The sequence below is a fragment of the Alosa alosa genome, chromosome 4 (genome assembly GCF_017589495.1).
Source record: "Alosa alosa isolate M-15738 ecotype Scorff River chromosome 4, AALO_Geno_1.1, whole genome shotgun sequence".
NCBI lineage: Eukaryota > Metazoa > Chordata > Actinopteri > Clupeiformes > Clupeidae > Alosa > Alosa alosa.
Window position 1 is genome coordinate 18,115,697 of NC_063192.1, and position 27,173 is coordinate 18,142,869.

The 27,173-nt window shown below is 40.1% G+C and overlaps 1 protein-coding gene across 2 annotated transcripts in view; it reads left to right on the forward strand.

Annotated features, from left to right (window-relative positions):
• The window catches only part of hck (HCK proto-oncogene, Src family tyrosine kinase), a 26,139-nt gene extending 3,209 nt beyond the window's left edge, over positions 1-22,930 (forward strand). Inside the window, exons 1-13 of one of the 2 annotated variants that reach the window (XM_048240260.1) lie at positions 1,042-1,610; positions 5,872-6,002; positions 6,703-6,742; positions 8,054-8,150; positions 13,544-13,639; positions 14,713-14,816; positions 16,544-16,693; positions 17,160-17,312; positions 17,835-18,017; positions 18,334-18,410; positions 20,821-20,974; positions 21,434-21,565; positions 21,798-22,930. In XM_048240260.1, the coding sequence (XP_048096217.1) occupies positions 5,880-6,002; positions 6,703-6,742; positions 8,054-8,150; positions 13,544-13,639; positions 14,713-14,816; positions 16,544-16,693; positions 17,160-17,312; positions 17,835-18,017; positions 18,334-18,410; positions 20,821-20,974; positions 21,434-21,565; positions 21,798-22,000 (1,512 nt within the window). In that variant the 5' untranslated portion in view covers positions 1,042-1,610; positions 5,872-5,879 and the 3' untranslated portion in view covers positions 22,001-22,930. Of the gene's footprint in view, positions 1-1,041; positions 1,611-5,871; positions 6,003-6,702; positions 6,743-8,053; positions 8,151-13,543; positions 13,640-14,712; positions 14,817-16,543; positions 16,694-17,159; positions 17,313-17,834; positions 18,018-18,333; positions 18,411-20,820; positions 20,975-21,433; positions 21,566-21,797 lie in introns of those variants that run through there. The other variant, XM_048240259.1, reaches the window with a different exon arrangement.
• The last annotated feature ends 4,243 nt before the right edge of the window (positions 22,931-27,173 follow it).

A 27,173-nucleotide genomic window follows, 5' to 3' on the forward strand; every position in this document is an offset into this window, starting at 1 on the left:
CTGCAAACGTCACCCGGTTTGTTGGTCAGATTGGTGAATATTCAATAGAGATTGAGAATGTGTCGTCATCATGCCATTTTCCCATTGGTTAACGCAAAGCATTTTGGGGATCTGCGGCAATCCATGCCCATGTAAACCAATGTAAACGGCCAAACGTACCCATAATATTGGTCATGTGTTTTAGCAATCTCTATTGCGTACAGTCATTTGAACTATGCCCATTAATCACGCCTCTTGTGCAGTAGAAAAATACATAGCGGACTCCCCAGACCAATGTTAAATCTTAAAAGATTGAGGTTGGTCTGGTGAAAGCCAGACTACGTACAGAGAATAACATGTCTGACATTGCCAATGCACACATAGAGCATCCTCTATTGCATTATGTCATGTTATTCTCACGGGTAGGAGCATTACCCTTGTCTGTTTCAGACAAATTGATAGGGAGAAAAGTGTAGAAAAGGCCCTTGACTCTGTGTTTGCGAGAGTCTGTTGGGGGTGTAAAATGGCCTACTTGATAGGTTTATGAACAGTATATTAACTATGATGTAAAGCTATGTTATGTATTGAGAGACATAATCTAAATGTAATCAAGTAATATTTGACAACATATAGGCCTAACCATAATCTGATAACACATTTTGTTTTTGTAATCTGGTCTGATTATAGTTATAGATTATAGTATAGTATCCAGATTACTTATAATCAGTTACTACCCAACCCTGATTCTAAGTTTAAAAGTCACCACAGCTCCAACGGGACATTAGAAAACAGCATCACTGGTCACTGGTAAAATACTGTTAATTCCAAGTGGAGAATTTTTTTGTCACATGTAAGCCTCTTATTCTCTGTGTCTTTAAGACCCTTGGGTTTTATTCCTCCTCTCTTCTTGCTGTTCTTTGCACAATAATCTGTCCATTTATTCACCATCACTGTCTCCTAAAATCGCTATTTTGAAGAAGTGTTTAATCCCAATACTGACTAAGGGATTAGTGGACTTGACCCTGAACAGACCTTCTGTGCACATACATACACAGAGTTGATGGAGAAGGAATACACACACACACACATATCGTACATATCATAGGCTATATGCACAACTCAGACTCCACGGGCCTACCTACATGCGCTTAGGCTACTTCCCCTCCGTAGACACATGTCGCAAGCGAACACCCAGCATCTACTTGCAACTTGACGAGGTCTGATAAGGTCCTTTATTTTGGCTAATGGCAGTCTAAACTCATGCCATTAATTTGTTAGAATTTAAGAGTTGAGGTCGATACATGGAATTTGACATCTTAAAAAAAAATCTCCAGCCAGGATACTCGCCTATCCATCCATCACTGAATAGCCTCCGGCGCCTGGATAGCGGAAACTGTAGCTAGTTCCTCTTACTACGAGCGACTGCTCGGTCAAGATCATTGCGCTCGCGATGTAACCATTGATTTCCTACTACACTCTGCATGTGAAGCACTTGGCAGTTTGCTCAGTCCACTCACCACGAATCAAAGTGACAGTATGGAGCCGACCTAACGGATCCTCGGGACAAACTAAAAGCATATCTACAAAACCCTTTTAGTATCCGTACCCTCTAAATCGGAGACAGCTGTAAGGTGAGAGAAATTATATACATTTTTTGCATCTTCACACGTTGCCTACATCTCTTTGATCTGCATGATCTCCTGTTCCGTATTTTTGTTTTTTTCTTTCTTTTTCTTGTTTCTTTCTCTCTTTCTTATAATAGGTTTGCCGTTTTATATTTTACCCATAAAAGGTCAATAATGATTTAGTTATTTTAGATATAGCCTATTAAACATTGTGGATAGCTGTCCTTACGATTAATTTTTAACGAATTTCATTGACTGACATTAAAATTGGTCAATAATAGGCTACAACCTCACTGTGGTTTGGTTCAGTAGGCTACCATTTTACCACCACATATCTACCTTATTTTCCATAATTGTTCATTGAAAGGTCGTCCCTGTGAGTTCATGTCGTTGGGAAGGGATTCCCTGAAACTGTAAGAGGTGACTCGTGTCCTATTGTGCCGGCAAGAACTGTGTGTGTAAGATGTGGACCGTCAAAGAGAGGCTAGCAGCAATAACCATGTCCTCATTAGTATTCCCTATTTCTATACACCTCTTAACTTCCCAGATGCTTGTCTGCTATAATGAGAGGGATGATGATTAACAAGCATGCAAAGTAGGCTATAGTGGCTACGCTGCATGCCTTAGGGCTTGGCTGACAAAAGTGTACTCTTAAAACGAATGTGTTAGAAAAAAAAAATACACAAACTGTGTTGTAAAGATGTGTTAAAAAACATCACAAGTTGTCAACACATTCGTTGTGTGTGAGTGTGGGTGTGTGATGATGCCAGTCAAGATGGATACTCTAGAAAAGATATAGGTTTGTCACATGACAAAGTACATCAGGCTATGGATGATGTACTAAATATATATTCATCAAAGATGAATATATATTTATCTGCACTGAGTAAGTACTTATAGTACAGTATAGTATATACGTATAGTTCAGTATAGTACTGTAAAAGTATTGTCATATGGTACACACATTAAAAAGAGAATATCTGATGGAGCAGTGGCGCAAGCGGCAACACCATACCACATTTGGGTCTCAGTGCCCATGGAGACCCAAGTTTGATTCCGGCCTGCAGTCATGTTCCCCTATCCCACCCCATCTTGCTTCCTGTCTCTCTCCACTGTCCTATCAATATAAAGAAAATACTTTTATATAAAGAATATCTGCCAACTGACTGCAGTACTCCTGTGCTGAGGTCTTCCTTAGTTGTCAGTGTGAACATTCAGTATCTGAAACTTATATGACAGGTGGTCCGGAGGTGATTAAGTTTTAGTAGCATGACAAAAGTTTGTGATTGAGCAGTGCTGACTTTAGATCAGCGATCACTGAAAACTTTGTAAAAACAATCAAAATACTTGCTGTGAAGGTGCAAAATGCAGCAACACCTCTTTTGTGTTCTTTTCCATGCTATATTCAACATTGATAGGATGATGTATGTATAAAATTTGCTGACCTGAAAGCAACTTCAGATTAGTTATTATAATTATGATACCCTGCATCTTTTGCTTATGCTTATAGGATGAGATGTGCTCAAGTAGCCATAATGAACTGCATTGTAACTATCCACAAATGAAAGGGAATACAGGAAGCAGTGTTTGCACTCACAAAACACCATCTGCCCTCACTAACCTTAGGTCAACAGCTAGCTGAACCACAGCACCATTTAGCCAGTCTGTGTAAAAGCAGCTCACTCTCTGTTGGCTTTTGGTGAATTTGTTTCTTAAGTACACTGCAAAAACTGCTTATCTAATAAAATCTAACAAAGTGTTATTAATCTTGTATCAAGATAAAAAGTTTGACTTATTTTAAGGACATCTCATCCTGAAAACAAGCAAATTTGTCTGCCAGTGCGTTAAGCAAATTTGTCCTAAAAACAAGCAAATTTGTCTGCCAGTGCGTTGAGTAAATTTGTCTTGATAAGACTATAACATAAGTCAATGTCTTCTTAAATTAAGTCAAAATGATCTTTCGAGAGAGCACTAGGTAAGTATTTTCATACTAAAAACAATACCAAATAGATGTTTTGTTCTTAATATAAGATTAATAACACTTGGTTAAATTTCATTTTTTGCAGCGTAGGCAATATGTTGTTATTCAGTGTGTCAAAGGCGAAGCACATACTTACTGTAACTTACTGCAATGTACAATTTACATTCATTCCATTGACTTTTTGTCTTATTACATTAGAGGTAGCCTTGTGTATATGTACAGTACACCTTTTGCAGTATCTGTGATATCAGGCCAGAGAGTGATCCTGTTTGCAATAAAAAGAGGAACCAACAGGTCTGGAGCCAAATGAGGAACTAGGTTGCTTTGTCACGGTTATGTTCCATTTAGAAATGTTCTTTAGAGATACTATAGCTTTGATGCTATTATTCATTATTGTATTTTCACATTGAGCTATCCTCGTTCCTCTACATCCCTCCTTCAGGGTTGAGGCCATATTAAGTTGTCTGCAGATAAAAATGTCACTTGACACTGGATATTTGCTTGTGTTTGTCTGTCTAATTGTCAGTTGGATCCTACAGTAGCAATTGGCATGTACTGTACCCCAGAGGGTGCAGAACAGTAACATCAAAACCAAGATGTCTGCACCTGGCATTAGTGCTTCCCTAATTCAGATCATGCATAGCACACACACACAAAAAACATTGTCAACCACTCTGTCTCTCTCTTTCTCTCTCTCTCTGTCTCTCTCCGTCTTACACTCCAGCTCATGATGTACCTTCAAATGTGCATGTGCGCACAAATATAATAAGATCTGTGACACTGGTGCCGAGCTACAGAAAAACAGACTCAACACTTTGCCTTTTGCCTCTGTTACCCAGACAGCTGATTTGAATCCGTTCTTAGCACTGACCTCGGCAGACTTTCACCACAGTTTCCACTTGGTCACTTCCTCATGCTCTTCTTTGGCTCTGTTCAAAGCACCACCACACAGCGTGAGTGTGGAGGAGGTCTCACGCTCAGCTTCACTGTCTGCCTGAGTGCTGGGGTGAAGAAGTAATCCCCCTCCCCCATAACATAATAAAACACACACAAATAAACACACACACACACACACACACACGCTTGTATGATCACAAAGCACACATCCACGCATGCATGAACTCACTTTGACACACAAATACCTAAGCAAACAAGCACATATACAGTTATTTGTGCTGCTTTATCAGTTCTCTTTACTGGGGTCTCTCTACAGCTTGACTAACAAAGCTACGTTGGCTATCATAGGTTGACCTATACGGCAGCTCGTGCTTGTGAGGGCTGATGTGAGATCTCTTTACAGCTGAGAGCGGTCACCACTCTGCTTCGTAGGAGTTCACAGGGTTCTGTCGTGCTCTTTACCACAGAAAGGCTTCTCGTTCTCAGTCGTCTGCAGTTTCAGCAGCAGAATAGCAGCCCCTGCATTGATACTACACTCCAGCACTATCATAGCCTCACAGGCCATGATATCATTCATGGTACAAATCAGCAAATAATGCTGTTTAGTGATGTTGTTCCAACACTGGTTGTGTACTTGCTGAATTAGGTTAAGTGGCCCCTACATTGACACTCATTGAACCACACTCCAGCACTGTCACAGGCCATGATATAATTTATGGTCAACACATGATGCTGTTTGCTGATATTGCTGTGACACTGGTTGTGTACTTGCTGAATTATGTTAAAAGTGAATTTGTTTTGTGATGACATATTCTGGATTAAAATGAATCTAGTACAACCAAAACCACTATATAGGTGCATCTCAAAACGATAGAATATCATGGAGAAATCCATTGCCCTGCACAGACTGAGAGGATAAAGTCTCAGGATACCATTGCCGGTGTTTTGATTTAGCTGATTAAGGCTCATCTCAGGTCGACATTTCTGTATCATAAGTTCTTTATTCTAATATTTTAAGATTCTGGATTTTTGATTTCCATGAGCTGTAAACCGTAATCAAGATTAGAACCATAATCAAGAAACCATAATCAAGATTAAAACAAAATAAAACAGGCTTGACCTATTTCACTTTATATGTGTAATGAATCTAGATTATAGTTTCACTAACACACAATAGGCTGCAGCTTCCTAACCACATTTGGGCTCATGTGGCCATGGGGACCCATGTTCAAATCTGACCCATGGCCATTTTCCCGATCCCATTCTATCTCTCCCAATCACTTCCTGTCACACTTCACTGTCTAGTCTGAATGCAAAGGCAACAAGCCCAAAAGTATATGTTGCTTTCTCAGGAGGCTGCTCACTGCTTCTCTGCCTGCCCTCCTCCAGGTCAAAGCATGGGGTGTGTGGGATCCAAGAAGGACCAAGAATCTGTGGGCAAGGCCCTGGGTAGTGACGACTCTTCAAACCGCACCCAGACGCCACACTATGTCAAAGACCCCACAGCAGGCCCAAAAGCGGTAAGTCTCAAGGCGGAGGTTCTGATCTGTGGCAGTAAGTAAATCAGAGAGGGAACAGGAACGTAGCCATGGTTCGGGGTTCCCATCCTAATGAAATTTTATAGCAAAAGTGATGACAAGCAGTCTGAGGTCTGCTGGAAACTTCTCAAATTCCCTCATTTCAGCAGTCTGCATAACTTCCCCATTTTGTGAACTTTAAACTCTCACCATACATTTTAAAATTAACATGTCATGGATAAATGAACAAACAAACATAGACACATTCACACATACACACACATGTGTACACACACACACACTTGCACACCATATGCACACACACACACATTTTTATTTGCATAATCGTCCGTCATTAGTCATCAGTAGACCTTACTTCATCTCATGTGCAAAGCGACCACATATATGTGCCGGCCACTGAGAAAGCTAAAGGAGGAGGTTAGATTGCCTGTTATAGGAAGTAGGAACTGGGAACCCAAACCGAAGACTGCATTCTCAAACAAAAAATTCAGCAAAGAATAGGAAAGCTAAGACATGACCAAGGAAAATCCCCCATTCTTTTAAAGTTCATCTTAATGGATTTTCTTCCATTTTCCTGTAACTCTTGAATGATGTAACTTCACATTTAATCTTGTTTCTGCTTATAATTTACATAATCCCTATTGTAATGGCATCATATCTTTTTTTTCTCAATGTCTTACAGAATAGAACTAATTCCAGTATGCCCTCGTCCAGCACTGATGGTAAGTGATAGACAAGAATGCCTGTCATGAACTACTTTTACTTGTTTGGGTTTGATTGAAAGCTACCGGTATCTCTTTTTATATGTCTACAGTGTGTTCTTGCAGTGTTTTGTAAAACACTTATTGTAAAACATGCTTCATCTGTCATCTGTGCTGGCTGGATAATCATGTGTCAATGTGGGTGGGTGGGGGCTCTCATAAGGGTTTAATACCATTGCGGCCCTGTCTGATCAGCTGCCTCAGTCACTGGCCATGCCTTAAGTATGGCCACAGCTGTTGGGATCAACCTTCTGCAACCAATCCAAGCGATTATGTAAATGCTTACGGCTGCTGTACTAGTCGTAGCAAAGAAACCACTTTCTTGTCAGACTGTCTGACAAAACACACTACTCATTAGGGATGTAACGGTATGAACATTTAACCTCTTGGTTATAGTGACCAAAATGATCACGGTTTTTGGTATTATCACGGTATTTCTAAAAGTGTGTTCAATATGTTCAGAAAGCACTGATTGGCCTACACAAGCTGAAATAGTTTCAAAAAGTGTCCCGATCACTTTTTTCTTCATGTTTAATTGGCTATGTGCTTATAGCTTAACTTACCCTACCATAACTTGGATTTGCTATTTCTGTTATTTCTGTTATTTGAATGCAATGAGTGAGACCAAAGTAAGTGTTACAAATCTAAGTGCTATAGAAGCACATCAGACAGTACAGGTTAAGAATGTGTATGATAGAATGTGAAACTAATGAATACAGCCCAAGGACATGTGAGGAAGGTCACTGAGGCCAACGCAGGGCTGTAGGTCTATGAAACTAAAGTTATTTACCAGCTAACAAGCATACTCCCATACTCTCATTCACTGAAACTCAGACATGCGTGTAGGTTAATGAGAGCACACCACTTTGTAGTGGACTTTAGCTCTATGTGCATCTAGATGCACTCAAATAGTATGGAAACACCATGTAACATGACTGGACTCAATTTAGAGCCTGAGGTGCGAGAACTGTGAAGTGAGACTGAAGAGGAACTCCCTGTGACTTTTTCGTTGCTGCTTTCTTCAGCAGATAGTGTGAACACCACAAATACTTTCACGAAGTACACTGCAAAATCATTCACGTAGGACCTTTAGAAGTTTCACAGTCCTGTCACAACTTTCACAGTCCTGTGATATGTACAGAGGAACACTTTTATCACATTAATGATCCACACACAATGCCAGATGCAACAGGCACTGTTGGTCACTGAATTTAAAAACAAAAATAGAATACACTGCGTCATCAGACTCATTTCCGCATCTTCCTTCCTCAGGTCCAGAGAACATCGCCATCGCTCTTTATGACTATGAGGGCATCCATGAAGGAGACCTCGGCTTCAAGAAAGGGGACAGGGTCAAGATTCTGGAGGAGTAAGTTTTGTTGTCTCAGTGAATGACAGATATAGATAAGGCATAGACAGCATGTCTGTCTACAAGAGACAGCCGAATCTTCGGAATGGTTTGGTGTCAGGGCAGATTTACCTCCGCCCCCTAGCATCCCATCGGGCAACTATAAATGTGGAAATTGTCAACAATGCAACTTTACTTATAAGACACACACATTTAATCACCCACATTCAGGAAAGAAATACAAAGTTAAGGGTGTCATTTCCTGTCATACGAAAAATTTAATATACTTTGTGGGCAAAACCACAAAAGCACTTAACCCATTTAAGCCCAAATTTTTCCCAGACATGCAAATATGCAAATCATGTGTTATTAGCAACCCTTTAAAATAATCAATATTTTTTTTTTTTTTTAAATGTAGAAAAGTAGATGAAAAAGTGAGTTTTATTACCGGTCACAATTGTGACCGGTGGGATAATATGTGTATACTCAATTAAAGGTTGCTTTTTTGTTAAAATAAAGGTATTCTTACAGGACTTTTCAAACTGATATGAACACTGAGACCAATGCCAATAATAAATATGAAAAATATGTAAACATTGTTTATTTACCAGGAGCTTCGGCTTCTTAAAGTAGAACCCTGAATGTGTATGTCTGTTATGTCTGTGCGTGCGTGTGTGTCTGCATGTAGTTGTGAGAGTTAGTGTATATGATCTGTGGGTGTGTATCTGCATGGGGTGTGAGAGTTAGTGTGCATATTGTGTGTGTGTGTGTGTGCATATATATATATATATATATATATATGTGTGTGTGTGTGTGTGTGTGTATATGTATGCACACTAACTCTCACAACTACATGCAGACACACTCGCACGCACAGACATACACATTCAGGGTTCTATTTTAACGAGCCGAAGCTCCTGGTAAATAAACAACACACAGACACAAACACACACACACACAGACATACACACACACAGATACACACTCTCACACACACAAATACACACACACACACAGATATACACTCACACACACACACAGACATACACACTCACACATACATACACACACACATACATATATATATATATATATATATATGTATGTATGTGTGTGTGTATGTGTGAGTGTGTATGTCTGTGTGTGTGTCTGAGTGTGTATATCTGTGTGTGTGTGTGTGTGTGTGAGTGTATATCTGTGTGTGTGAATATGTGTATGTGTGTGTGTGTGAGAATATATGTATGTGTGTGTGTGAATATGTGAATATGTGTATGTGTGTGAGTGTATGTCTGTGTGTGTGTGTGTGTGTGTGTGAGTGTGTATATCTGTGTGTATGTGTGTGTGAGTATGTATGTGTGTGTGTATCTGTGTGTGAGTGTGTGTATGTGTGTGTGTATGTCTCTGTATGTGTGTATGTATGTCTCTGTATGTGTGTATGTATGAGTATGTGTATGTGTGTGTGTTTGTAGGTGTAGAAGTATGTGTGCATCTAGATACAACATTCTATCCCACCGGTCACTATTGTGACCGTTAACATGTTTACTCATTCTGCAAACACACCAAAGAAATTTGAATAATTATAAATGTATATATCATAACTAGACACCTTAAAGACCATGTGTACAAAAAATATTTGTCCTATGTTTATTTTAACATACTTTAAAAACCTTTTATTTGGGAGCTGTGAGGCCGTCATCTTCTTCTCAAGGTGCAACCAAGTCAAGTCAAGTCAAGTTTATTTATATAGCGCATTTCATACACAGAGGTCATTCAATGTGCTTTACATAAACAAAACCAAACAATAATAACAAATAAAAAGCATAGAAAGGCAATATAGTCAAAGAATAGTTAAAAGGTAAAGATCATAATGAAAAGAAAACATAAAACACAAGGTAAAATAATTTTAAAATAAAGGATAATTAGTAAGCAAAAACAAAGGCAAAAGTAGTAAAAAAAGTAATAAAAGATAAAGTAGAATAATTATCAAGGCAGATTCAGAATTTGTAACTCGGCACAGTTAGCAGAAAGCATCTGAGAACAGATCTTAAGTCTAGATTTAAAACTGGCTACAGTTGGGGCCTTTTTGATGTCATCCGAAAGTTGATTCCACAGCTGAGCCGCATAGCAGCTAAAAGCTGCTTCACCATGTTTAGTTCTAACAGTAGGTTTTACTAGCAGGTTTTTCACCTGGGACCTGAGAGGACAAGAAGGTGTGTACTGCTGAAGCATGTCTGACAGGTATTTAGGTCCTGCTCCATTTACTGATTTATAAACAAGCAATAGAGCTTTAAAGTCAATTCTGTGACTTACTGGAAGCCAGTGCAAGGACTTAAGAATTGGAGTAATGTGGTCAGTTCTTTTAGTTTTTGTTAGAATCCTAGCTGCTGCATTTTGTATCATCTGAAGCTGTTTAATAGTCTTTTTAGGAAGGCCTGTGAACAGTCCATTGCCGTAATCAACCCTGCTGGAGATAAATGCATGAATGAGTTTTTCCCTAAGTCATATTTTGACATCAGCCCTCTGAGTCTGGCAATATTTTTGAGGTGGTAAGAAGCTGATTTAGTTGTCGCTTTCATGTGGCTGTTGAAATTTAGATCACTGTCAATTAATACACCAAGATTTTTAACTGTATCCTTTGCCTTCAACCCTTTTGTGTCAAGGAGAGTGGCAACCCTAAGTCTTTCCTCCTTTTTACCAAATATAATTACTTCAGTTTTTTTCTTTGTTCAGCTGAAGAACATTTTGAGACATCCAGGTGTTGATTTGTTCTATACACTGACACATAGATTCAAGAGGACCATAGTCGTTTGGTGACAGAGCTAAGTAAATTTGTGTGTCATCTGCATAGCTATGATATAAAATCAAGTTATTTTGGATGATTTGTCCAAGTGGGAGCACTATGACCACCACTATGAATAATAGTGGCCCTAAGATCGACCCCTGGGGAACACCACATGTCAAGGACGTTGGTGTTGAGGTACAGTTTCCGATGGCAACAAAGAAGCTCCTTTCTTGTAGATATGATTTTAGCCAGCTGATAACTATGCCTGTAAATCCAACCCAGTGTTCTAGTCTGTGTAGTAAAATATTGTGATCAACAGTGTCAAATGCTGCACTAAGGTCCAGTAGCACTAGGACTGATGTTTTACCTGAATCTGTGTTTAGGCGTATGTCATTGGAAACTTTAATGAGAGCTGTTTCAGTGCTGTGATTTGCCCGAAAACCAGACTGAAAGTAATCAAAATACCCTTTTGATGTTAGGAAGGTGGTTAATTGATTAAAGACTACTTTTTCAATAATTTTGCCAATAAAAGGTAGATTGGATATGGGCCTGTAATTGTTTAGCATGGAGGCATCCAGGTTATTCTTCTTGAGAAGTGGCTTTACAACAGCTGTTTTCAGTGACTTAGGAAAAGTGCCAGACAGCAGTGATACATTTACAATTTGAAGGACATCCGCCACTATGAGATGAAAAACAGTTTTGAAGAAATTGGTAGGCAGAGTGTCTAAGACACATGTGGAAGAGCTGAGATTCTGTACCGCTTTTTAAGTGTTTCAGTAGTCTATCAAGCTGAACTCTGACATTAAGTTTAGTTTCCCTCTGTTTGTTGCTGGAAGTTCAGGTTGTTGAATTTGTAATTGAGCAGATATGTTGAGTCTGATTTTGTCAATTTTACCTTTAAAAAAAGATGAAAACTCATTGCATTTATTAGTTGAGAGAAGTTCAGGCGCTAATTGTGAGGGGGGATTTGTTAATTTATCAACAGTTGAAAATAGAATACGAGTGTTATTTGAACTTCTATTGATAATGTTAGAAAAAAAGGACTGTCTTGCTTTGCATATTTCAGAGTTATATGTGCGGAGCATCTCTTTATGGATTTCATAGTGGATCTGAAGTTTGTATTTACGCCATTTTCTTTCAGTCTTCCTACACTCTCTTTTTATAAGTTTAACTGCTGGATTTTGCCTCCATGGTGCTTTCTGTTTGTCCTTAACTTTCTTGAATTGTAATGGAGCAATGTCATCCATAATGTTTGCCATTTTTGCATTAAAGGGATCAAATAAGTCTTCTACAGAGTCTGACAGTTGACTTGACTTTAGTGAAAGTGCTTGCTCAAACCAGGAAGTAAACAGCTCTGGTCATATGACAATTTACTCTAAACATTTGACACTGCACACATTTCATTGAAACACTCTATTGTTTCAATATTTACTGAAAGAGTATTGGGATATTCCCCAGTTACAGTTTTAGAGGCTTATAAGTACATATTTTTTTCGGTCACAATTGTGACCGATGGGGTGAAATGGGTTAAGACTAGAATAACGGAGCATAGATGTGCTATTCATAATCAGGATATAAAAAGTTCAGTCTTTACTGGATCTATACATTGGACACTATGGCTCCTAGAGGGTTAAAGCCAGAGTTCCGTATTAGACCCTTTTTTATAAAAACAGATTCTTTCATACAGGAATGTTTTTTCCTACTGGAATGTGCTTTTTTACACTGCAATGTGTCTTTTCATGCTGGAATGTGTCTTTTCATACAGGAATGTGTCTTTTCATACTGGTAGTCTCTCTAATAGATAATATGAAGAAGTAGACACCGTTAGACTGTAAAGACGCCTTGATCGTATAGTTTGCTTGCAAAATTATGACTGCTGTTTGAGGCCTGATGCACAGTCAATTAGCCTATGCTTGATGGGTCACTATATACAAATATCAATAGTATGTAAATTATCAAAAGTATGTATATTTTCATTTACCAGTAAATATATTTTGGTATATTGCATTTATTAGAATTTGGACATTGGACATATATTTTGGACATTGTAGTACATATATATTTTTTCTTTCTACACTGTCTTACTCTGAATGACTTGTCATGTGACCTGGTGAACTATTTAACATGGCGATGGTCTGTGAATTTACAAGTCTGATGAAGAGTGTGAGGCTCGAAACGTAACTTCTGGTGATACTTCAAATAAACAAGTAAAAGGGGAGCTAGTGTGCGGATATTCCCTGAGATTTTCTACGGCAATACTTTTTTAATCCAGCACCTGTTTTTAGGATGTGATTGTGCGCATGTAACTTTTTTGGATTACAGACATCATGTCTGCCATTTTCCCTCACTCACAAACCCCAAACTCATTTTAAGGCAGCAGTGGCGATGGTGGCTCAGGAGGTAGAGGAGTTATTGGGAAACCAGTAGGTTGCCGGTTTGAGCCCGGCACCTCCTGACCCTGTTGAAGTGTACTTGAGTGACACACTGAACCCCAAACTGCCGTTGGTGTATGCGCTTGTGTGTGTGTGTCTGTGGGTGAATGTTAGGCATTAAATTGTAAAGCGCTTTGAGTGCTGAGAAGAGTGGAAAAGCGCTATCTGAATTAAATCCCTTTGCTATTTTGGCTTTCCAGGTCAGGTGAATGGTGGAAAGCCAAGCTCCTTAGCACCGGCCAGGAGGGCTTCATCCCCAGCAACTACGTGGCCATGGACACCCTGGAGACAGAGGAGTGAGTGGACGATGCATTCAGCACATTATTATTATTATTATTATTATTATTATTATTATTATTATTATTTATTAATATTTTGCATCTGTTGTCCATGGACCAATGTGAAACAGTCAGAGGCACCTAAAATGGTCTTTATGCCTCACTGTTTGCGTGCTATATTAGCACATTAGCACATATGCATAACCCCCCCCCCCTCCATGCCACAGCCGAACTGTGGCCACACTTATACATTTTCTTAAATAGTTAAATATATAGATATATAGACTTTACTTTACTTTATTTCTGCATTGTTGCACTGTTGACTTACTCATTTGCACTATCACCATGACCACTATCACCATTGCACTACCACCATGACACTCATTCACACAGAGCACCTTAGAGCACCTTACCATACCTTACTATGCACAGAGAATCACAGGCTCAGTCCCTGCCTCAGTCATTGCAAGCGCCTCTGATTTATTAATCACCACTATGTGGATACTGTTTTTAGAATTGATTTAGATTAAGTGTTAGTATAATTTGTATTTTTGTAATTTGTATTTTAGTATATTTTTATATATTGTATTAAGTGTTAGTATAATTTGTATTTTAGTATATTTAGCATATTCTTTATCTTCTACTGTCCTTACTGCTTAGTTGTGTTTTTATATTATATACTTTAATTACTCTTTCTGCTGTTAAAGAATGTGTTTGTGTTGTATGTATGCTGCTGCTGAGACCTTGAATTTCCCCTGGGGATCAATAAAGTATCTATCTATCTATCTATCTATCTATCTATCTATCTATCTAAATAAATAGCCTACCCATCATGGTAAAACTAAATGGTAAAGGATACAAAAGTGATGACGCTGGTTATTTACATATGACTCAGTACTTAACCACGGAGAACTTGATTTGGGAAAATAAGAGAACCCACACAGAAAAAAGCCATTTGTAACCAAAACAGCTGTTCTAAAAATGGAGCGTTGCGGAGAGGAAATGCAGAAGTGAGGACATTGAGGGCTGTCCACATGATTCCTATTTTGCACCGCACCTGTATGATGTGACCTTATTCCTCTCACCTGCAGGTGGTTCTTTAAAGGCGTGAGCAGGAAGGACGCAGAGAGGCAGCTTCTGGCCTCAGGAAACAAAACCGGGTCCTTCATGATCCGAGACAGTGAGACCACCAAAGGTGAGGTAGCTAAGGGCTCAATATGCAATCACTGGAAGATAGGTAGGGTGCATATGGAGAGATACAGTGCCAAGAAAAAGTATGTGAACCAATGCTAAAGTCGACTAAAAAGAGAAGTAAAGAAGCATCTTTTCAAAATTGATCTTAATGCCTTATTTAAAAAAATGAGGAAAATTGAACTTAATGCAAATCAAACCGGCTAATAGGCTAACTGAAATAAAACCGTGCCAATCTCTAGGTATGGTGAAGGGTATGTGATGTTGATGCATAGTATCATGGATCCATGAAATAAATACAAATCCTTGAAAAAATACAAATCTGCCTGCCTCTATGGGAATTTAACATAGGGGTTCCTATACTTATGCCTCCTGTATTTTAACATTTATTTATTTACGATACATTATTCATTCACAAAGAAAATTGGTGTCCTTAAAGGTTGGATTTTTCCTTATTTTTTTTCAATTTCCAAAAGATGTTTTTTTTTTTATTCCTCTTTTTAGTCAACTTTAGCATGGGTTCACATACTTTTTCTTGCCACTGTAAATGTTTAAATGGGATTTGATTCATACTAAGGACCCTTAGTTTAGGAGCGAACATATCTAGTGGAAACAGTAGAGCATGCTCACTGCACAAGATAGAGATGTGAGATTTTGTGAGAGAGATAACATTGTGGTCGAAGGCACTGAGTGGGCAGTGCCTGGCCAAAGAAAATGAGTGAGACCAGGCCCATAGCTAATTTGGAGCTGGTGATGAATGCAGAACCCCATCAGAACCGTGCATGTGTGTGAAAGTCTGTTTAGCTGAGCACTGTGTTGTCGGGAGAGAGAGGACATAATAAGGTATTTATTTGTATGTAACAATGGCACTGGTAACTGTAGGTGTAGGGTTTGGTGTTTTTTAAACCTGGATTTATCCAGGGGTTTTAACTTTTAATTTTGTTCCTTTTTAAAAGTCTTTCAGGATGTGTTCATTTCAATAATATCCATTAAAGGAAGTTATTTTTCACCTGATAGATAATTAAGACTAAGACTGTGATTGGCAGATGCAGATGTTCTTTGTTAGAGGAGAATATGTCACTATGTCAATATGTTTTCACAGCCAAACTAAGTTAATTATTAAAAGTCCTGCTGATGTAAATGCAATGTAATTATAACAACACATTTCCAGTGCCACTATGGGGAACTCAGTTAAAGTACTAATAATTTGACAGGATATGTTCTCCCTTGATGTCTTTTCTACTAGTCTGCGTTCTAGTATTTATTATGTTGCCTTTAATTTGTACTCTGACGTATCGCTATCTAGTCAGATAGCTTAGATGACAAAGCTCTTGTGGCCAGATTGCGCCATGCAGTGTCTATTCTCGTGACGTTTGACACTATGAATCATATACAGTCTATGCTATGAATAGTCACATATTGTGGTCAAATTATTTATTAAGTATGAGTATGTCCCCAGTGCTCACCCTTGGAGACGTGCTGTGTGGGCGTGCTGATCTGACTTTGTAGAGAGAGGGTTCCACTGCATTTCAGTACAGTTAGACAATCCGGTGCTTCTCAGGACTCCTGTTCTGATATGAACAGGACTTTCACTCATAGCAGAACCTGCAGAACCTGAACAGAAAGGAGCAGAAAGAAAGACTGAACAGAAAGAAAGACTGACATTTCGATGTCACAGCATCTTCCTCAGAGTTGGCCCAATCTGACTGTCTGCGTGCCACTGTTTTGCAGGCAGCTACTCTCTGTCTGTGAGGGACAGTGATGGACATTCGAATGACACGGTCAAGCATTACAAGATCCGCACGCTGGACAACGGTGGCTTTTACATCTCTCCCCGCATCACCTTCACCACCCTGCAGGAGCTTGTCGGTCACTATAAGAGTGAGTCAGACACAAATAATACACCCATGCACGCACGCACACACACACACACACACACACACACACACACACACACACACACACACACACACACACACACACACACACACACACACACACACATTCATATTTACAGCCAAGCCAGCAGAAGTGTACACCTAGTAGCACAAACATAGACAAATGTTCACTATTTATCTGAAAAGGGCTACATAAACAAAACAGAATGTTATTCAAACTGTTAAGACCACACTGACATATTAACATACTTTGGCTTCCAATAAATGTATTTCCTGTTATCTGTTGATTTCAGTTGTACTTGAAAATAAAACCCACACCCCAAGATAGAAATGCCTGTCATGACATCTGAAGCATTTCACTGTGTTGTTGGTATGAACAAGTGCACAGTCAACTACACTTCCAAAGTGCCACTGCTCTAACCAGTATACACATCTGCTCTGTTTTCCAGAGCAGAGTGACGGTCTGTGCCAGTCTCTCACCAGCCCCTGCATCAGCCCCAAGCCGCAGAAGCCTTGGGAGAAGGACGCATGGGAGATCCCACGGGAGTCGCTCAAGCTGGACAGGAGGCTGGGCGCCGGGCAGTTTGGAGAGGTCTGGATGGGTAAGCTAAGTGGTCACTGAACTCACTCACCCAATCATCAGGCAGACTTCAGCCAGAGATGGTTGATAAAGCTATTATAGAATCTTTGCTTCAGCCAATGGTCTAGATTGAATTGTCATGCTTCCTGCTGAAACGTGTTGTGGTTATGCCTTGCGTCCAATGTTTTCAAACACTGTGGGCTAGCCTGGTTTTCTTTGTCAAGATCTTGTCATAACCTGATTTCTTTATAGGTCACAGATTATTCCTCACAAGACAAGTTCCACAAGAGCAAAGTGTTCAGTGCTGTATGACAGCAAATAACTCATATTGAGCTCCATACATTCGACTTTGTTTCAGATCTGCATAGTAACTTGCAGAAGGGAAGCCGAGAAACCAGAAACACTCTCTATGACCCCTGTTGTTACTGAAAACAATGACCACTGTGCTCATTGCGTCCTAAAGCTGACTATGTGGACCCTGCACATCTACTGTTTCCTAACCTAAACATTCATGCAGTGTGACGGCCTGGCCTTCTTCCCACAGCCTCATACAACAAGCACACCAACGTGGCGGTGAAGACCATGAAGCCTGGCAGCATGTCGGTGGAGGCCTTCCTCATGGAGGCCAACCTCATGAAGTCGCTGCAGCACGACAAGCTGGTACGCCTCCATGCTGTGGTCACCAAGGAGGAGCCCATCTACATCATCACAGAGTTCATGGAGAAAGGTCAGTGTGTGTGTGTGTGTGTGTGTGTGTGTGTGTGTGTGTGTGTGTGTGTGCATGAATAAAATTAAGTCTAAAGGCACTTCTATTTGCATTATTTAAATGTGTGTGGGAAGAATGCCTACAATTTTCTGCATTATTTGTGTGTGCATGTGCGTGTGTGTGTGTGTGTGTGTGTGTGTGTGTGTGTTTATGTGACAGAACCACAGAGAGACAGAGGGGAAAAAGAGTTTTGAATTGAGGGTTGGGTGATTGTGATATTATACAATGTAATTGTTTTTTTTTTTTAATTTATGAATGTGCGTGTGTGCATTTACAGGCAGTTTACTGGACTTCCTCAAGAGCGATGAGGGAAATCGGGTCCAACTCCCAAAACTCATTGACTTCTCCGCTCAGGTAAGTTTGAAAGCCTTTTATTACTCGGCAGTGGGACATGTGATACAGACATTGTGGTTTATCAGTTTCTATTTTGCTTTTGTACAGTTCTATTGCTGTCATAACCAAAGCTATCGCTTCTGAAGGTGCCGCCATTGATGGTTTGATTTAACTATTCAAACTATTTTTTTTCTGCTCCTATTTGTAAAGGGTGTGGCCCTTGTATATATAACTCAGTTTATCTCTCTCCCTCTGTGTGTTTGTGTGTGTGTGTGTGTGGGGGGGGGGTAGAGTTCTTGTTAAAGTTGATCTTACCATCAGCAGTTTCCCCACAGAATATTAGAGATGCACCGATAGATCGGCTGGTGACCGGAATCGGCCGATTTTCACGTGATCGGCCATGACCGGCAACCGGCCGGTCAGTCTGAGACATGCCGATTTTATGCCGGTCAAATACACTCGTGCGCCGCAATTGTAACAACACCCAGCTGAGTTTGCAAAGTTTGAAGAAGCTAGCAACCAGGCCAACACTCAGGGCTGGATGTAGGGCTACAAAGAAAGCGCTAATAGGCTAGTGATGCAGCAAACGCTGTGCTTTACCATTGGCCTACTGCGTGGAATTTACTAAGCTGTCACTTCATTAGGCTACGTAAACATCGCTCATCACCGCCCGTCACTGCCGCTATTTGCGTGCCCACAGCTGAACCACAAGCCTGCTGAATGGAGATAAACGACTGCGATATTAAAAATAATCAAAGATGTCAACAAGCAGCGACATACAGTAGCCCTAGTAGTTCTACTCCACTGAAAAAAAAATACTCTAACTATGTACTGCACGTAGACTGCTACCACTTTTCCCTCGCCCTCCCATAAATTCATCAATGCATATGAAAATATGTTACATGGTAGTATGTTCAAATGTATCATGAAAATTGTTCTTAAATCTTTAGTTGGATATTGGATGTGAGAAGCATAAAATGGGTGTTCCATAACTTAACTTAATCCATAATTTGATAGCCTACTGCATCTAAAGTTAGACTTGAAAAAGAATCTGTCTGCTCACCGGTTCCATTTTTTTTAACAGCCATTTCATCATTGATAAATTGATTACACGTCTATATTAACATGTTCTATCAAAGAAAAGATAGAAAATAACTATTTGTGTGTGTGCTGTAAAATGGTTAGAAGAAATGAAATCGGAATCGGCTAAAATCGGTATCGGCAGGTCAAACTCTATGAAAAATCGGAAATCGGTATCGGCCCAGAAAATTGCAATCGGTGCATCTCTACAGAATATTCAATAGCTTATAATGTTGCTGGCCTCTGTTACTGCGGGCAAAAAGAGGATGTCAGTAAAAAGAAGAACTTGAACAGGCTTTCTTTAAAAAAAAGCTGCAGCTATATCACACCACTGTTTCAGAGCCTAATTATCATCAATTCTGCCATAAAGCCAGGAAGTGAAAGTGTGGAGATATAATGACAGCGAGGAAGTGTTTGAAACAGAGAGACACAGATAGAGAGAGAAAGAGAGAGAGAGTGTGGGAGAGAGAGAGAGGGGGTTGTCTTTAGGTTGAGAGGGAAAAAGGAAGAGGGAGTCACGGACTGTTCTGATCAGAATCTGCCCTGAGAGACAATCCTATGATGGGCTACATCCAGATATGCTGATTAGACTTATCAGCCTTGTGGAGTCCACACCTGATCACACACTCACACTCACACACACACCCAACACACCCAACACACCCAACACACCCACATACCCGCGCATGCACACACACACACACACACACACACACACACACACTCATAGACTTACACTTACACACTGTGTATACACTTACACAGTGGATACACACATTATTCACATGTTTCCTGCCCTCACAAATGTTCCCCCTATTTTGTTGCATTCACACTATGCAGACTAAGTATAACATGCAGTTACAAAAACCTCACAGATCACCTATGCCCCCACCTGATGAAAACATGCTACTGCATGCCCTGGTTAGGGACTGTCTTTGACAAACGCTTTATACTTCCATGTCAAGTTTAGTCTACAACAGTGTTTTAAGCTGTAGGTTTGTAGCTTGTTCTTGAACTTGAAGGAATGAGCAGAGATGTTTTGTCACTGAAGGTTTTAGTTGGTTAATCTCACACTATCTTCATCATCATCATTATTGGACAGGTAGTTAACTTATGTTTTTTTAAATGAAAATTGGTATCTGCATTTTGTTTTTGGATTTAAATTAGCATATGGATATTTAACTAATATTGTCTAAGACTATATATAATTCATAAACTATTAACTAACTGGTTTACACTGTGTATCAAATATGGACTTGACTTAATGAATAAATCCAAAAAATCACGGGCATTTCATCACCATTCTTAACATGTTGCTATGCCCCTACTAATGATAATTTCCTCTCTATAGATCGCTGAGGGCATGGCTTACATTGAGAGGATGAACTACATCCACAGGGATCTCCGAGCAGCCAACATCCTGGTCTCAAAGACACTGGTGTGCAAGATTGCTGACTTTGGTCTGGCTCGCATTATAGAGGACAATGAATACACCGCTAGGGAAGGTAAGCATGTGACTGCACTCTTAAAATGAATGTATTGAAAACAACACTACTTGGATTGTTTTTAACACATCTCTATGTCCAAACAACACAGTTTGTTTTGTTTCCAAAACATTGCTTTTGTTATTCATTTCAATAGTGTACACAGTATGTGTTGAAAATAACACAACTTATGTTGAAAACAAAACAAATTGCATTGTTTTAACACATCTCCATGTCCAGATAGGGTCAACACAATTTGTGTTGTTTCCAACACATTCGTTTTAAGAGTGTGGACTCTCTTAGGACATAGGACGACATTATTATTTGTGTAAAAATTAGTGTCAGTTATCACCTGTTGTATGGCATGTGTTAAGTGGAGCCTCTGAACAATAGAATGTCTTTATGACCAGGCATGAAACAGATGAATATGAATAAGAAATGTTTGTGACCCACTGGTGTTGTTGCATTGTTCTCAATCAGGTGCTAAATTTCCTATCAAGTGGACTGCGCCAGAGGCCATCAACTATGGCTCGTTCACCATCAAATCAGATGTCTGGTCCTTTGGCATCCTTCTCATGGAGATCATAAGCTATGGACGCACCCCTTACCCAGGTAACACGATGAGTTGGCCTGGATCGTTAGATTTGACAAGCAATTACAGTATGCATTCTGACATCAACCTTTCTACAGTATAATGGTTAGGTATTTGGCCGACACTTTTGTCCAAAGTGACCTACAGTGTTAGTTTTATATGTGTATCTTAACTAGCACTAGAAGGCTAAAACTTGACAGCCATGCATTTTCCCTCCGTGCCAACACTCTGTGTTTCTGTCATCAAATGTAGGCATGACTAACCCAGAGGTGATCCGGTCCCTTGAGAGAGGGTATCGCATGCAGCGCCCGGACTCGTGCCCGCAGGAGTTGTACGACATCATGCTGGAGTGCTGGAAGAACAAGCCCGAGGACAGGCCCACCTTTGAGTATCTGCAAAGCGTGCTGGAGGACTTCTACACAGCCACGGAGAGCCAGTACCAGCAACAGCCATGATGAGCCATGACTTGTCATGTTGTGGTCCCTCGCCTATAGATGACCCATTTACCTGGATATACACGCAAGCATGCACACACACACACACACACACACACACACACACACACACACACACACACACACTCAGAGATGTTTAATGTTAATAAAGTACACATGCACAAACATGCAAACTCACCCAAGCAAAAACACAAATACACAATTTTAATAACATACTATTCCAGGGTACCAGTAGTCTATAATGCACATTCACACAGTGAAACCTCTGTCAAACCCTGAGTGCCTTTTTTAGGATATAGCGTCAATTATATTATTTTATAAATGCCCTTTCCCCCTAAATTAAAAAATAGACATATTATACAGTTAATGTCTTTGAAAGTTTAAATTAAAGAAAAAAATAAAGAATATTTTCTGATTACAACCTATATTAGGTTTTTCTGTAGTGTTTTGACATTAACGTAAATCTCACACAGACACTGGCACAAACACACATAGCCTATATTTCTAATTCTTATACATAAGTCTATTTCTTAAGAAATAATCTGTCTACTTCTTAAAAAGAGTGTGCTACGTGTGCTATGTTTTTTTTTTTCAATCTATAGCTCTACTGTGATTCAAAATATCTTATTTTTCCTATGAACAGATATGTTAAAGATAAGGGAAAGTTAGTGTTGTTTTAGTTGCTTTTACCATTGTAGCTCTTTGTCTTTTTTGCTGTGTGGTTTGCAGTAAACTTTGAAGCCTTAGTCATGTACATTAACGTGTATTTATTTCATAACAGTGTCTTTCTGTCATAGGTAATGATAACATATTTTATAATCATTACATGGATATTTATCTCAGGGGTGATTCTAGGTTTTTGCTTGTATTTTGTTTCTGTTTTGATTTATGACATGAAATGTGAAAGTGAATTCAATAAAGTCTTACAGAATGAAATTGTCTCAGATGTACTCACTACATGTACTTTTGCATGTCTTTATTGTAATGTTTTACATTCAACTCTTGGCCTAACAAATCCTTTCTGAAGTACAGCAAGTAGAATTGCAACATCTTTCCTGTCAACAAAGATTTGGAATAGTAGCCATTGTCCAAACAGATTTGCCAAATGCAATGAGCTCTCACATTTGTTTGGTTGATTCCCAGGCTAAAACCATCTGATAGCCTACAGTTCAACAAACTTATCACCACAACCTTCCTTTACTTGGATCACATGCAATTGAACTGACTAACTCACTGAATAAATGACAAATAGGCTATTATTTTCACATATTATTTAGCCTGCAATGCTTCTTTTGAACCTTTACAAGCTACTGTACCCTTCATAAACATTTTGTTGGAGGCTATAAAAAAATTAGGAAACCAGAATTGTTTGTGTGGACTGATAGTGAACTGTCAACTGTAGTCAACTGTCAAACTAATAAACTTCATTTTTACGGTTTGTGAAGGGTGCAGTCTCGTCCTTTATTTGGCTAACGCAGGTAGGCTACAAATAATCTCCTTTACTTTCTTTGGTTGTAGGATAGTCCGCGATTCACATTAGTTTTGGCTATCACCGCAAGTGCATAGGCTACTCAACGCTAGGCTTACCCATGTTCTAGGCTATTCCGTCGCCACATTTATAATATTGCTATACCTTCGTTAGTAGCCTAACAGTCGATACTTTTGCCTGCATCAAATCGCGCATTCGCATTTAGTGCGCATCTAGGCCTACCATAGGCTTAACATGAGTTCTAAGCGTCTTTGTATGCTCATATCTGACTTCACTAGACTATGAATGCATTTATTTATGTTGTAAGACATGTAGGCCTAAAATAAATGAATGACACCGGCACTACGCACAAATTAATTTAAACGTACACCGCACTTCCCTAATAACTTCTGACTAGTTCTCTCGTCACTGACCGTAGCTAGAATGCATCAAAAAAACACCGGGAAAAACACTGTTCAGTCCACCAAGTCATAAGCTATTGGCACTGCGCAGCACCATTTGTGATATTTATCCTACTGAGTGTAGCCTAATCGTAGGTAATGTCATGTATGAAAACTAGGGCTGTCAATCGATTAAAAAAAAAATCTAATTAATTACCTACTGTGTGATTAATTAATCTAAATTAATCGCATATATGATTTTTGCGGTGAAAGTATTTTAAATATTTAAATTCAAATGAATCATTGAATAATCAGCATTAGTGACATTAAAGTTCAAAAACTCTTTTATTATTATTTTAATAATGACCATAATAATCTATGATATGACCTAATATGCTGAGGAAATAAATTCAAAAGTGCTTCGGGAAGAAGTTTTTTTTTATCACATACAAGGTATTTCAGGCCATAGATAGGGGACCTAGGGGACACAATGAAAATAAAGTATCACTCCCCTCAATGTCAACACCATTTCTTTGCAATGATGTGCGACTTCAGAGTTGATCAAAGTCAAAGTCAAAGTCAAAGTCAGCTTTATTGTCAATTTCTTCACATGTTCCAGACATACAAAGAGATCGAAATTACGTTTCTCACTATCCCACGGTGAAGACAAGACATATTTGACCAATTTTAAGTCCATGAACAAACATAACATTCAAGTAAACAAAAAGTAAGTAAATAAATAAGTAAATAAGAGGGCACATATAATAATGAAAAAATAAGAGCAGCAAAATTTTGTCCAAATTGTGCATAGACAGTCAATAAAATACTAGTGCAAATACTGTAAAATACTATAAAATACTGTTTTGACCTAAGTAATAAAGAAGAAAGTGGCATAGTGGTTGCAAGTTATGTAAGAGCAGCAGAAGTGTTGTGTTTTCAGGACAACAACACCAAGTTGTAAAGTGTACAAGTGTGCAAGTGTTCAAGTGTGCAGGTGGAGTAGTGCAGGCGACCATTGTGGGTCCAATGTCCAGGATGTTATGTAGCTGAGGGTGGAGGGGGAGGGAGGGAGAGAGTTCAGCATCCTTACAGCTTGGTGTATGAAGCTGTTGGTGAGTCTGGTAGTCTTGGGGGGCGCAGGCTTCTGTACCTCTTCCCAGAGGGCAGTAGATCAAACAGATTGTGGCGGGGTGACTTGCATCACTCACAATTTTGGTCGCCTTACTTGGTGAGGTGGAGTGGTGTAAATGTCCTTCAGGGGAGGGAGTGAAGCACCAATGATCCTTCCAGCTGTGTTCACTATGCGCTGCAGGGCTTTCCTGTTGTATTCAGTGCAGCTTCCGCCCCCACACAGCGATACAGCTGGAGAGGATGCTCTCAATGGTGCCTCGGTAGAATGTGGTCATGATGGCTGGTGGAGCACTTGCTGCGCCTGAGTTTTTCGCAGGAAGTACAGGCGGCTGAGCTCTCTTAGCCAGTGATGCAGTGTTGGTGGTCAGGAGAGGTCTTCACTGATGTGCACCCCAGGAATTTGGTGCTGCTCGCTCTCTCCACCACAGCACCGTCGATGGTCAGTGGCAGGTGTTGGGTGTGACCTCTCCGGAAGTCAACAACAATCTCTTTGGTCTTGCTGGCGTTCAGCAGGAGGTTGTTGTCCCTGCACCACGTGGTCAGATGGTCGACCTCCAACCTGTATTGAGTCTCGTTAAGCCCTTGGTGATGAGACCCACCAGAGTTGTGTCGTCAGCAAATTTCACTATGTGATTGTTGCTGTAGGTTGCAGTGCAGTCATCGTCAGCAGGGTGAAGAAACAGCGGACTGAGCACGCGCAGCCTTGGGGGCCTGTGCTCAGTGTGATGCTGCTTGAGGTATTGTTGCCAACCGCGTACTACTTGGGGCCTCTGACAGAGGAAGTCCAGTAGCCAGTTGCAGAGGTAGGTACTGAGTCCCAGTTTGTCAAGTTTGCAGATGAGTTGTTGTGGTATTATGGTGTTGAATGCAGAACTGAAGTCTATAAACAGCAATCTCACATATGAGTCTCTTTTTTCCAGGTGGGTGAGGGCTGGGTGGAGGGCAGAGCAGATTGCATCCTCTGTGGACAGCTTGGCTCGGTATGCAAACTGGAAGGGGGTCCAGGGTGGGGGGAGAATGGCTTTGATATGTGACATGACAAGCCGCTCAAAGCACTTCATGATGATGGGTGTCAGTGCCACAGGGCGGTAGTCATTGAAGCAGGATGGAGCAGTTTTCTTGGCACAGGTATGATGGTGGCAGCTTTGAAACATGATGGGGACGATGGCTTGCTTCAGGGAAGTGTTAAAGATGTCTGTGAAGACATCCTTAAGCTCCCCTGCGCGCAGTCCTTCAGCGCCGTCCTGGGATGTTGTCTGGACCTGTTGCCTTACGGGTGTTGATAGCAGCAAGTGTCCTCTTCACGCTGTCGGCAGAGAGGCACAGGGGCTGCTCATGTAGAGGGGGATGGGTCTTCTGTGGGCAGGTGCTGTTTTGTGCTTCAAAGCGAGCAAAGAAGCGGTTCAGGTTGTTGAGCAGAGGGATGTTGCTCTCACAGCTCTGTGGCGCGGGCTTGTAGTCCGTGAGGGCCTGAATGCCCTGCCATAGGCTTTGTGAGTTCCTGCTGTCTTTGAAGTGATGAACTCCGGTGATATACAAATTCTTTGCTGCAGACTTTGCAGAGGACTTTATTTTAATCAACACTTTATTTTTATTAACACCATCAAGCTGTTTTTGAAAAGTAAATGTTCCAATCAATGATCTAGGCAGCACATTTTCTTCTCTCTCCTTCATTTTACAGTCTAATGGTTACAGACTACAACGGCTCGGGGTCAAAGGAAAGGTCATACGGAATCGATTAATCTGCGTTATTTTTTTTAATCAGTTTTTTTTCTCAAATTCATTAATCGTTATTTTGACAGCCCTAATGAAAACTAGTATTGTTAGGCAATACTATAAGTGTCAAGTCCAGGGCAGCTGAAGTGTGGCGATGACATCATCATACAAGTATGCGGTTTCGCTGTCCAAACGAACTCACAAGGGCTACGGTTTCAGATTTTTCCACCCTGGGACCAGGTTTTAAAAAAGTGCGGTTTCGGGCAGTGCGTTTACCGGATTCGTTTGGACGATCGGCCAAGACGAAGCAAAACCGCTGCGTTTAACCCAAAAAGCGTCTTCGTGGGGATGGGGCCTAAATGTTGACATGGGATGTTAACTCATTATGTGACTAAGGATTGAAAATAGTATGCTATGTCACAAAAAAACCCACAGTTTTTGTTTCTAGGGACATGAC